At 40.2% G+C, this 13,402-nt stretch overlaps 1 protein-coding gene across 1 annotated transcript; it reads left to right on the forward strand.

Moving 5' to 3' along the window:
* Positions 1-5,638: 5,638 nt before the first annotated feature.
* LOC137033617 (UDP-glucuronosyltransferase 2A1-like) lies at positions 5,639-13,229 on the forward strand. Its single transcript, XM_067405693.1, has 6 exons — positions 5,639-6,341; positions 6,489-6,637; positions 7,528-7,659; positions 9,207-9,294; positions 11,572-11,791; positions 11,917-13,229. The coding sequence occupies exons 1-6, from the start codon at positions 5,639-5,641 to the stop codon at positions 12,212-12,214; spliced, it is 1,590 nt and encodes a 529-aa protein (XP_067261794.1). The 3' UTR covers positions 12,215-13,229.
* The last annotated feature ends 173 nt before the right edge of the window (positions 13,230-13,402 follow it).

The following is a 13,402-nucleotide window of genomic DNA, read 5'->3' on the forward strand; positions in this document are numbered from 1 at the left end:
AGGAAAGACAAGTGCTATTTCATATGTTTATTGCTTAAAAAAAATGCAAAGTTATTGTTATTATGCATATTTCATATCTGAGTTGTCATGTGATCTCATAATGCATTCATGTCATTGAGGAGAATGGGGCAATTGACAAAAGTGTGGGAACCCCAGGAAAAAAACAGACCCTAACTGTCAGTGACGGAAGATTTACATAACATATTCACATAGGTATCAACATAGTTAGTGCCCTATTTAAGGGTATAGGGGGCGATTTCGGACACAGCCCTATACTTGAGAAAGGTTGGCATGGAGCATGCTGAATCCCGAACCTCCGGGGAATCACCCGTTAAAAAGCCGAACAGAGCTTTTTCGGAAAAGGCGAGAACTGATGTCAGGTTTCTGGTGAGGGATGAGGTAAGGACTCAGAGGTCAAAATGGGCTTTTACTGAATCAAATAATAAAATTAAACAACAACTACCCTGTGTGGGAAAACACAACTGGCAGCTGGGCTGGACAGGACAGGAACATATGATGACAAACTTGCACTGGACTGCAAACGCAAGAAGAATAAATAGGAGTAGAAATGAGGAGGGTAATGAGAGAGAGCAGGTAGGACACATGAACCAATGATCAGGTAACTGTCACAACCCTCATTCACCATCACTGGTCACACTACATTTCCCATAATCCCTCTTGACTCACACCTGCACACTTATTCAGCCATCATCACACCTGCTTTAGATAGTCACTCATCACGCACACACCGGCTCATTATCTCCCTACATAAGCAAACACGAAACACTCATTCTTTGTCTGGTCCCATCGCTACTAGGAACAGACTTTCAGAGATGATAGGAAGGTGATTGCTGGATGGTTGGAGGAAAAGGAATGTTGTAATATTACAACAGGGGAAAGGGAGGCTTTAAGGAGATTGAGCTTGGATTCCCCTCTGGTAATAAAACCAGCCGATATGGACAGAGAGCAATATGTTAGAGAAGCAAATAGACAGTTGGAAGACCAGGAATTTTTCAAGCTTCTAACTAAACCAATTTTTATGGATTCAGTAGAGGAGATCAAACAAGAGCTGGACACTTTACAAAAAGAAGGCCATCTTACAAAATCACAAGTGGAATACATAACAGGACAGGGTACACCAAGAGGGAGACGATTTTATATTTTACCCAAAATTCACAAAAAAAATCTGCATGGCCTTTTCCCAATATGCCCCCGGATAGACCTATAGTTTGACTGTGGTAGCAGAATTCATAGACTTTTATCTCAACCCATTATCTACCAAGCATGATAGCTATATTAAAGATACTGATGATTTTTTGCAGAAGGTAAGGAACTTGACACTGAATCCAGAAGCAAGATTATTTTCTATGGATGTTGAAAGTTTATATACAAACATAGAGACAGACAAAGGATTAAGAGCTGTGAGGGAATGGTTTAGGAAGTACCCGGATCCTAACAGACTGGAAGCATCGGTTTTGAAGTTTTTGAAGTTAAGTCTTACAAAAAATTATTCGCCCGGCATATGCAGACATTTATATAGGAAGAGTCAGTCTGGGAGAAGTGTACAAAGCTACCCACCTGTTACTTAAGATATTTGGATGATGTGTGGGGGTATGGGAACATACAAAAGATTTTTTTTTTTTAATTTGAGGACATTCTTAATGGACATCATGACTCTATCAATATCAAGTGGGAACTGAGAGAAAATAAGATACATTTTCTGGACACAACAGTGTTCGAGGGACTTAATTTCCAGGCGACAGAGAAGTTGGACACAAAGGTTTTCTTTAAACCTACAGACACACATGCCAGCTGATAACACCTAGAATATCAAAATCAACCGCAGGCGGCAGATCCTTCTCCTGTTTGGCACCTAAACTCTGGAACAATCTTCCTATCACTGTTCGGGAAGCAGACACACTCTGTCAGTTTAAATATAGACTAAAAACACATCTCTTTAACCTGGCATACACACAATACATTATCTACTTCTATAATTCAAATCATGTTAATAGTTAGGCTGCAAAAATTAGGTCAGCCGGAACCAGGAACACTTCCTATAACACCTGATGTACTCGCTACATCAGAAGAAGAATGGCGTCTACGCTAATATTAGTCTCTCTCTGTTTATCCTGAGGTTTGCCGCTAATAATACAGTTTTTACAACAGAAGTGATTCTATCAAAAACTTACTTTAGCTCAATAATAACTTTTTCTTCGAGCTGCTGTAAAACCAAACCACTGGAGCAGACTCGGGCTGGAGCTTGCACTGGAGTGGACTGGAGCCATCTCTGGGCTCTCTACGAGGAAGGGGGTCATTTCTGGATCCTGGACAAGGAAGGGAGTTAGAGTCATAGTTCAGACATAGTTCCGAGTTCAGACTCTGTAGCCATGGTGGGATGAGACTCTGAAATGGTGGACATGATGGGACGAGACTCTGGAGGTCATGACGGGTAGAGGCTCCAGAATGGCGCCATCTTAGGATGGGACTTTGGACTAGCAGCCACCTTAGGATGAGATTCTGGGGCTGGCTGTGATACATACTGGGGAAGGAAGCTCTCCAGACATAGGTAGATGGTCTCTCTCCAGTCCAATCTGGTGGGATCGGGGAGTTCTCTGGGATCAACAAAGTTTACTCCAACCCGATACAACACCTTGATGGTTTCATCATCCAAGGAGCAGGCGTGGGCGAGTAGACAGAATCCCTCGGTGTAAGTAAACATATCGTTGCTGGATTGAGCCACCGCTGCGATCTGTCCTCCAAACTCCCAGCTAATGTCTCCTACTTTTTGCGGTCTGTTCTTCTGTCATAAACAGAAGTGGACAGACGAGGTGAGTACAAACAAAAGTCTTTATTGAATGGATATGGGAGAACAGAGCAGGAATGCAGTTGGCAAGGATTACGGAAGATGATAGTTAGCTTGCAGACTTAGCTGGTGGTGATACAGTGAATCTGTGCGGGTGATGAGCTGGTGAAAGTGACGGGAGAACTGAAGATCCAGGCAGGCAATGGATCTTTTTTTTGCAGTGTGGGGGAGGGGGGTATTATTGAGTGGCACGTGATAGTAGTAGGTGGAGAGGTAAAATTATTCCTTATTTCATGTGTAATAAAGAATAAAATTCCTTATCATATTGATATTAATTTAGAGTGCTTATTTTAGGCTTTGTGATTCTGCTGACTATTACCTGTCTGTATTATGTTTCAGCTCAGCTGATGTTTGGACTGATGGCAAAGGGAGAGAGAAGTTGATGGACATGCGTGCAACTGAAAAAAATAACATGGTTTAAAAAGTTTGAGCAGTTTTGAAAATCAAATCATACTAGACTAAATGGGAAATCATACTAAATACCAAACTGTATAAACATTTAAGAGCAAGTTTATTGTGCATCTCCAAGCATAGTTAGATGCATGTATGAATATCTATATCTATATGAGCAGATGATTTTGCTAAACTATCACAATACAACAAGACGAATGCGTCAGCTGACGCGACACTAAAAAGTTACCATAGTTTAAAACTCTGTAATTGTGAGTTAAAGGGCACCTATTATGCCCCTTTTTTCAAGATGTAATATTGGTCTTGGGTGTCCCCAGAATGTATTTGTGAAGTTTCAGCACAAAATACCCCACAGTTAATTTATTATAACCATTTGAAACTGACATTTTTGGGGCCTGTTTTAAAAAGAGCTGTTTTGGTGTGTACCACCTTAAATATAAATGAGCTGCATATCCCCGCCCTGCCTTTGGATGAGGGCGTAACTTGCATACCTATGGCGATAAACAGTCAGTGAAGCAGAATGGCTGAGAGTGAGAGACCCGCTGTTTTGTATGGCATTCAGCCGTACATGTTTGAACCGGAATCAGACCCAGATGATGAAGAGACTCCGGCAGAAGAAACACAATTGAGAATGGAGCAGGACGTCTCTGAATGGTTATTTGATACATTTATGTACTTATAGAGTTTTAATCGCGTCCCCTTTGCAATTATGGATGTGCAACACACACACACACACACACACACTGTGATAACGTTCGCGCAATTTTTTGAAACTACAAACACAAATACTGTGATAACGTTTGCTAAGTACGTTAGATACACACTATACAAACAAGGTTTAAATTATATACACAGACTTTCTACGACGACGACAACAACCTTAGACGCATTTGTTATTGAATTGGCTGACATCGAATGAAATGACTATTTGCTCAAAAAAACATTAAATACACTTACTTCTTCTGGAGGTGACGTTGGATCGCGAGCAGTAGGCAACGATCCACACTTGAGGATTAACTTTGAAGCAAGACCTGCTTTGATCTGACCCTCGTTCTCAAAACAGTCAGTCAAAAAATGATTCACGCAAACATAAACGTATTTTGGGTTTTTGAGTGGCGCCTTTCCTTCTTAAATAAAATCCATCCACTGCGTTTTCAGAGTCTCTGATGTCGGAAGTAAGTGAAAACTACTATGTTCATTATTACATCCCACAACAGAACACTTATGTTTCTTAGGAGACATTGCCGGCTGTCGTTGAAACAATGGAGGATGGATGACAGATCACAGACGGCGGGGTCTATGCCAAAACCAGATTGTCAATCAAACCACGTGGGCGGGGCTTAGCGCAATTCTACGTCACAGCGAGAGCAATCTTAGAACAGGGCGTTCTGAGACAGTGCTTATGAATTATTGAGATTGTAAAAAAAACACTGGGTGGATTTTTCTCATTCTAGGGTGGTTTTGCTCACACACTGCCAACACACATTTATGGTCAAACACCATGTAAAAGTGAATTTTGCATAATAGGTGCCCTTTAATATAAAAACTCAAGCCAGCACATTCTCACCAGTGAAAGATTATCCAATTTTTTGTGACTTTATATCTTGGTGGTTTTTACTACCAGAAGCTGTGCAATGTTGTGGCATCATTGATTCTTACTGTGAGTGACGACATGTTGACTGTTCCAAGATGGCGGCGCGCCAACGTGTCTACAGTGGTCGGATGTGCCATCTACATACTATACATATATATGTTTGCAAGCCACTCCCTTCTTCTTATTTTATTGAATAAACCTTTAACAAACCTGTATTCATTTTACATTTCACTTATTTGCTGTTTATGCTGCTTGTCCATTGACCCATTGTGCAGTGAGCTGACAATCATTTTTCAGTCTCTCTGAAAATCATCAAGATAACAGTCATAAAACATTATTGAAGCCCTCAGTTGTAATGGGATTATTGAAACCCCAATGAACATTAAGACGGCATTGACTAACATACAAGATTAAGTACATTAAAAAATAAACAAGTCTTTAACCAATGTAACATTAGTCTAAAATATGTTAACAACGCAGGTAAGGCTAGTTGACCACACTAATCCTCAAATAATGGCAGATAATTTATCTTTTAAAAACATTGCTGTAAGTAACTACATATACATACTACATAAACACGTCAGTGTGTTAGGCTATATATTGTAGATCAATGCATTTACTGAAGCAGTTCTGTCTCGATGACTCTATTCATATTGCCCGCCATGAACTTCCTGAAGCTGAAGTCCACATTAATCACGTGACGATCAAGAGTTCAGTCTGATCTGAAGGATCATCGCTCCCCAGATCAACTGCACAAACACTTCAGCATGATATCTGGGGCTGTGTTTGTGCTCGCACTGCTGTGTGGAGCAGAGGCTGGCAGGGTTCTGGTGTTACCGGGCGAGTTCAGCCACTGGCACAACATGCGTGTGGTTTTAGACGCGCTGGTCAATAAGAACCACAGTGTGACGGTTCTGGTCAGTTCTTCATCGCCTACTGTAGATTACACACGGAAGGAGCGGTTCGACTTCCAAGTGTACAAAGTCAAGACGGAAAAGGAAGAGGCCAGTGCTGTACTGCATGAGGCGATTCATCCCTGGACGGATGACCCGGGCTCCACATACGAGAGAGTGCTCAAGTTCTGGCGACTGATGTCCAAGTTCGTGGAGTTCTTTAATGAATTTTACAAGGGCTTGTTCCACAATGAGGATCTTTTACACACGCTTCAGGAATCTCATTATGATGTGCTTTTTTCTGATCCGATGATGCCATTCTCTGACCTGATGGCACAAAAGCTGAAGATCCCGCACGTCGTCTCACTGCGCGCAATATTTGCGTATCTTTTAGAGCGGAATTGTGGTCAGATCTCCACTCCACCGTCCTATGTTCCTGCGATGGCTGTGCAGGGTCACCTCACTGACCACATGAGCTTCATAGAGAGAGCTGAAAACACGCTCCTCTACACCATTTTTTCGACTGCATTTCAACTGATGCCATGGTTTATAGATCCGCTTTACACTGAAGTATTGGGTGTGTTTTTATTATTTCATATTGTTTGATTGGGGGCAGCTTTTACGCACGTGCTTTCATTGTGCAGTACTCTCATTCTAGACACTGTTTAATCTTGTGACTTGATCTAATGTACATCAGCAGACTATATCTCTCCTTATGTCACAGGAAAACCTTCATCAATGTGTGAGACCATAGGAAAAACTGACATCTGGTTGATTAGAACTTACTGGGATTTTGAGTATCCACGCCCACTCCTGCCTAACTTTAAATTTGTTGGAGGACTACACTGCAAACCTGCCAAACCTCTGTCAAAGGTAATGACTTTGCTTTGCCATATTTTATTTTTAAATACATGCTTTTCAGATTTTTTTTTTATGTTTTTACATTTTGTTTTATTTTGCATTATAATATGCATCATACGTAAATTAAGGAATTCTAACCTGAATAGATCAAGTAACATTGTAATTTATACGATATCCATTTATGATGGAAAATAATTCAGTATAAGTTACTAATGAAAAGCTGGCTGAAGGAAAAAAAAAAAAAAAAACATGTCAGTGCAATTACCAACTTTGCATTTGTTCTCAACTTTTCTTGGGGGAAACTTTTCTTTTTTCCATCACCATGTCTCTTTAGGGGCTCCGTGACAATATAATGAAATAATTTGCATTTTAATATTGCTTGCAGTAAATGTCATCTTGTCAAAATACACGGATTCTTTAGAACAACAGTTACTATGCCATCTTCCAGCAAAATGGGCCATGCAGACCATCTGAATCTTGCTTGGTCGAAAAATGGGGTGTTTAGAGTGCATTATGTTTTTTTTGTGTGTTCAGAACCAGAATGAACACTTTCAAGAGAGCAATACATTTCTAGTACCCAAAATTGCTATTTCCTGTATAAATACATTTGTTATATTAAGTAGTTTTTATGGTATATATCAGTTGTTCTCAAACCTGTCTTGGAGGACCCCCAGCCCTGCACATTTTGTATGTCTCCCTATTTCTGACACACCCGTTTCAGGTCTTTCTGTCTCTACTAATGAGCACATGAGTTGAATCAGGTGTGATAGATGAGGGAGACATACAAAATGTGCAGGGCTGGGGGTCATCCAGGACAGGTTTGGGAACCACGGGTATAAATGGTGCATCAAATCTTGTAATCTGTTTTTGTGTAACAGTATGTGTTCATTTGTGTCTTTTAGGATCTGGAGAAGTTTGTTCAGAGCTCAGGAGATCATGGCATTGTTGTTTTCTCATTGGGTTCCATGATCAACAACCTGACAATGGAAAAAGCAAATACTATTGCTTCTGCTCTTGGTCAGATCCCTCAAAAGGTGTGTAATTCTGTCATCAATCACTCACCCTCATGCAGTTTCAAGCCCATAAGACTTTCTTTCATCTTTGACACACTTTTCAATGAAACCTGAGATATTTCTGTCCCTCTATTCAAAGTCCATTCATACCACCAAAACTTTCAAGCTTCAAAAAGGTCATAAAGAAAGGTAATATATATGAATCGAATGCTTTATTCCAAGTCCTCTGAAGAGAGACAATCACCTAATATGATGAACAGGTTTAATTTGGCTTTTATCCACATAAAGCACGAAGCTCAGCTGTACTTGTGAGACACGTGAGAATAAACCTTGTGTCAGTAAAGCACGTTTAAGCTTCTCAGTTTGCCATATTTGATGTGATCCATGTATGTGTGCTGATCAATGTCTATATGTGCATGAAAGCCCAAACTAAATCTGTTCATCACAGAATGTAATCATGTACTATTAACAACCTCAGATCTGTAGATGTGTCTTAAACGGTTTACTAGCATAAAGGTGCCCTAGATTCAAAAACTGAATTTACCTCAGCATAGTCAAATAACAAGAGTTCAGTACATGGAAATGACATACAGTGATTCTCAAACTCCATTGTTTCCTCCTTCTTATATAAATCTCATTTGTTTAAAAGGCCTCCGAAGAACAGGCGAATCTCAACATAACACCGACTGTTACATAACAGTCGGGATCATTAATATGTACGACCCCAATATTTGCATATGCCAGCTCATGTTCAAGGCATTACACAAGGGCAGCCAGTATTAAAGTCTGGATCTGTGCACAGCTGAATCATCAGACTAGGTAAGCAAGCAAGAACAACAGCGAAAAATGGCAGATGGAGCAATAATAACTGACATGATCCATGATATCATGATATTTTTAGTGATATTTGTGAATTGTCTTTCTAAATGTTTTGTTAGCATGTTGCTAATGTACTGTTAAATGTGGTTAAAGTTACTATCGTTTCTTACTGTATTCACGGAGACAAGAGCTGTCGCTATTTTCATTTTTAAACACTTGCAGTCTGTATAATTCATAAACACAACTTCATTCTTTATAAATCTCTCCAACAGTGTGTAATGTTAGCTTTAGCCACGGAGCGCTATCAAACTCATTCAGAATCAAATGGAAACATCAAAATAAACACTGTACTTGCGCAATTAGAAATGTTGCATGATAAACTTTGTAAAGATCAATTTTGAGGGTTATATTAGCTGCTTGAACATTTTTATGTTGTTTAAGGCAAGCACGAGCTCTTGGGGCGTGGAGCACCAGATTTAAAGGGCCACACATCCTGAATTGGCTCATTTCTAATTATGCCCCAAAATAGGCAGTTAAAAAATGAATTAAAAAAAATCTATAGGGTATTTTGAGCTGAAACTTCACAGACACATTCAGGAGACAACTTAGACTTACATTACATCTTTTTAAAAAAAAGTTCTAGGGCACCTTTAAAAATACATTTCACAGTAAGAAAAACAAATAAAATGTTTACAGAACCCAACTTTTCTGTTACTCAGGTGTTCATATGCTCAGTACTGTCTCCACAGGTTGTTTGGCGTTACAGTGGAAAAACACCAGAAACCCTCGCCCCCAATACTAAACTCTACGAATGGATCCCACAGAATGATTTGCTCGGTAAGGAAAGTGTTGTCATGTGTGCTTGTTATACACAAAGAACAATAATTGATATCGAATACACCAATCAGCACAACATTATGAGCACTAACAGGTGAAGTGAATAACAAAATCCAAACCCATATGGCCCTGTGTGAAAAAGTACTGTTAAAACATAACTGTGGTTTATCACACATGAGTTCAGTTTCTCTAGCCACACCCAGGCCTGATTACTGCCACACCTGTTCGCAATCAAGAAATCACTTAAATAGGACCTGCCTGACAAAGTGAAGTAGACCAAAAGATCCTCAAAAGCAACACATCATGTTGAGATCCAAAGAAATTCAGGAACAAATGAGAAAGAAAGTAATTTAAAATATATCAGTCTGGAAAAGGTAAAAAAAAAAAAGCAATTTCAAAAGCTTTTATTCCCAAGCCATTATCCCCAAATGGCGAAAACATGGAACAGTGGTGAACTTTCCCAGGAGTGGCCGACCGACCAAAATTACCCCAAGGGCGCAGCGATGACTCATCCAAGAGGTCACAAAAGACCCCACAACAACATCCAAAGAACTGCAGGCCTCACTTGCCTCAGTTAAGGTCAGTGTTCATGACTCCACCATAAGAACAAGACGGGGCAAAAATGGCCTGCATGGCGGTTCCAAGACGAAAACTGCTGCTGAGCAAAAACAACATACAGGCTCGTCTCAGTTTTGCCAGAAAACATTCGATGATCCCCTAGACTTTTGGGAAGATAATCTTCAGACTGACGAGAATTGAACTTTTTGGAAGGTGTGTGTCCCATTACACCTGGCGTAAAGGTAACACAGCATTTCAGAAAAAGACCATCATACCGACAGTAAAATATGGTGGTGGTAGTGTGATGGTCTGGGGCTGTTTTGCTGTTTCAGGACCTGGAAGACTTGCTGTGATAAATGGAACCATGAATTCTGCTGTCTACCAAAAAATCCTGAAGGACAATGTCTGGCCATCTGTTTGTGACCTCAAGCTGAAGCGAACTTGGGTTCTGCAGCAGGACAATGATCCAAAACACACCAGCAAGTCCACCTCTGAATGGCTGAAGAAAAACAAAATGAAGACTTTGGAGTGGCCTAGTCAAAGTCCTGACTTCAATCCTATTGAGATGCTGTGGCATGACCTTAAAAAGGCGGTTCATGCTCAAACCCTCCAATGTGGCTGAAATACAACAATTCTGCAAAGACGAGTGGGCCAAAACTCCCCCACAGCGCTGTAACAGACTCATTGCAAGTTATGCAAATGCTTGATTGCGGTTGTTGCTGCTAAGGGTGGTTATTAGGTTTAGGGGGCAAGCACTTTTTCACACAGGGCCATGTGGGTTGGTTGTTTTCCCTTTATAATAAAAACCTTCATTTAAAAACTGCATGTTGTGTTTACTTGTGTTATCTTTGATTAAAATTTAAATTTGTTTGATGATCTGAAACATTAAAGTGTGACAAACATGTAAAAAAATAAAAAATCAGGAAGGGGCAAGCACTTTTCACACCACTGTATATCTTCATCACGGCACCTGTGGGTGGATATATTAGGCAGCAAGTGAACATTTTGTCCTCAAAGTTGATGTTAGAAGCAGGAAAAATGGGCAAGCGTAAGGATTTGAGCGAGTTTGACAAGGACCAAATTGAGACGACTAGACGACTGGGTCAGAGCATCTCCAGAACTGTGGGGTTTTCCCAGTCTGCAGTGGTCAGTATCTGTCAAAAGTGCTCCAAGGAAGGAACAGTGGTGAACCTGAGACAGGGTCATGGGTGGTTAAGACTCACTGATGCACGTGGGGAGTGAAGGCTGGCCCGTGTGTTTCCGATCCAACAGATGAGCTCCTGTAGCTGAGACTGCTCCAGAAGTTAATGCTGGTTCTGATAGAAAGGTGTCAGAATATACAGTGCCTCAGTTTGTTGCGTATGGAGCTGGATAGCTGCAGACCAGTCAGGGTGCCCATGCTGACCCCTGTCCACCGCCGAAAGAGCCAACAGTGACACGTGACATCAGAACTGGACCACGGAGCAATGGAAGAAGGTGGCCTGGTCTGATGAATCACGTTTTCTTTTACATCACGTGGATGGCCGGTAGTGTGTGCGTTGCTTACCTGCTAACATCTTGGTGCAGATACACCAGCACACCTTCAGGGGTCTAGAGGAGTCCATGCCTTGACGGGTCAGGGCTGTTTTGTCAGCAAAAGGGGGACCAACACAATATTAGGAAGGTGGTCATAATGTTATGCCTGATCATTGTAGATACTGACTTCATTTTATCTGACAGGACATCCAAAAACAAAGGCCTTCATTACCCATGGTGGGACAAATGGACTGTATGAGGCTATTTATCATGGCGTCCCAATGGTGGGTTTGCCACTGTTTGGTGATCAGTCTGATAACATGATGCACATGAAAACCAAAGGAGCTGCTGTTGTTCTTGATATCAACACAATGGAGTCCAAAGACCTGGTGGACGCGCTCAAGACTGTCTTAAATAATCCATCGTGAGTTAAGTCTTTCATAAATTTGAAATAATCCATTAGAAAGAACCATAAAATGGTGTTTCTCAGTTGTACTTCTGTAGAGTTTGTCATGTGTTAATCGGCGCTTCTTTTTCTTCTCTAATCAGGTACAAAGAAAGCATCATGAGACTGTCCAGAATCCACCATGATCAGCCAATGAAGCCTCTGGACCAGGCAGTTTTCTGGATCGAGTTTGTGATGAGGAATAAAGGAGCTAAACATCTTCGAGTTCAGGCACATGACCTGAGCTGGTATCAGTACCACTGCCTGGACGTAGTGGCCTTCTTACTCTCAGTTGTTGCACTGATCACATTCCTCTTTATTAAAACATGCAGTTTCTTTTTCCGTAAAAGTCTCAGAAAGACGCATCCTGATGGCAAAGCACAAAAGAATAGGAAAGAGTGAATGTATAGTTGCATTGCCCTCAATACTTTTGGACAGAGATTCGGTACACGTGTGTGATGGCCAGTGTGCGTTTTGTGTATTTTGCAAATGTACTTAAAGTATGTTATACTGATTGCTAGCTGCTGAATTGGTTTCTGCAATCCAAAGTCAAAATATTGGACAGAGTTGTTTCCCCGCTCCTCCTCAGACTCCAGACTCACACGGGTTGCCAGATTGAGGACTTATCTGTGATTAATGAACCAGTTAGTTTCTGACAAAATATGCTGTGTTTTCCACCAACTGGCAACCTGCTGTGTCGAAATACTATTGGGTAAATTGTCAGTGGGCGGGATCACAGATCAAAACAAAAACAGACATTCTGACCCCTAATGCACATTTCAAAGTAGAATAACTGGCTTTATCACTGAGAAACAAGTACTTGAACTTTATGTTTCCTAAATCTCTGCAAACAGATTATGGTATTTTTATGCTTAAGTCAAAAATTTGCACATTGCACTTTTAATGAAACACATGTGAATGTTTATGTAAAATAAACATACTAGACTAGTTGATATTCCGTGCTTGTCTAGTGTAAGAAGGGTAGTAACTTTACATGTTATCTTAATTTTGTAATTAGATTTAAAAACATAAAATATTTGTAATTACATTAAATTACATATTAAATTGCTCCAAATCAGATTACAGTTACTTCATTATGGATTACATGATCACACATTCATACAATGGCAGTAAATTTTAATGATTCTATCAAATTATTTTTTTCCCCGCAATATAGAAAATATGTTTGTGATCCATGCTTCTGAACACCAAAGCACCTCTCAATTAATTAGACCATGTATGAGATGAATAATTCTTCAAGTTGCTAAACGATGATGCGAGGATGTGTTACTAAACAAGTTATGTTAAATATCTCCATCATATCCGGTGACCTATTGATTCTGGACAAAAATATTTCATATTAAGAAGGCCATGTAATATTATTAATATTTGTTCATGTAATGCAGGGATTCTGAAATGTGTTTGTCAGCTGAGCACCAATAACCTAAAATATTTACTTGAAGTATCCCTGAGATTTCAAGTTAATTTTTCAGTAACTTAACACATTTGCATGTTCCCAATTCTCTTATGTTTGTTAATGGGTACGGCTCAAAAAGCTATCTTAGGCCTTTGAGCAGAAACAAAATAAAG

This window comes from Chanodichthys erythropterus, chromosome 13 (assembly GCF_024489055.1).
Source record: "Chanodichthys erythropterus isolate Z2021 chromosome 13, ASM2448905v1, whole genome shotgun sequence".
Classification (NCBI taxonomy): Eukaryota; Metazoa; Chordata; class Actinopteri; order Cypriniformes; family Xenocyprididae; genus Chanodichthys; species Chanodichthys erythropterus.

Bases quoted from the DNA above. Each gene is read 5' to 3' on its own strand.
- LOC137033617 (XM_067405693.1), top strand. From the start codon at position 5,639: ATGATATCTGGGGCTGTGTTTGTGCTCGCACTGCTGTGTGGAGCAGAG. The intron at 6,342-6,488 runs GTGTGTTTTTAT...CTTATGTCACAG, and splicing joins GCTTTACACTGAAGTATTGG to GAAAACCTTCATCAATGTGT. The intron at 6,638-7,527 runs GTAATGACTTTG...TGTGTCTTTTAG, and splicing joins CTGCCAAACCTCTGTCAAAG to GATCTGGAGAAGTTTGTTCA.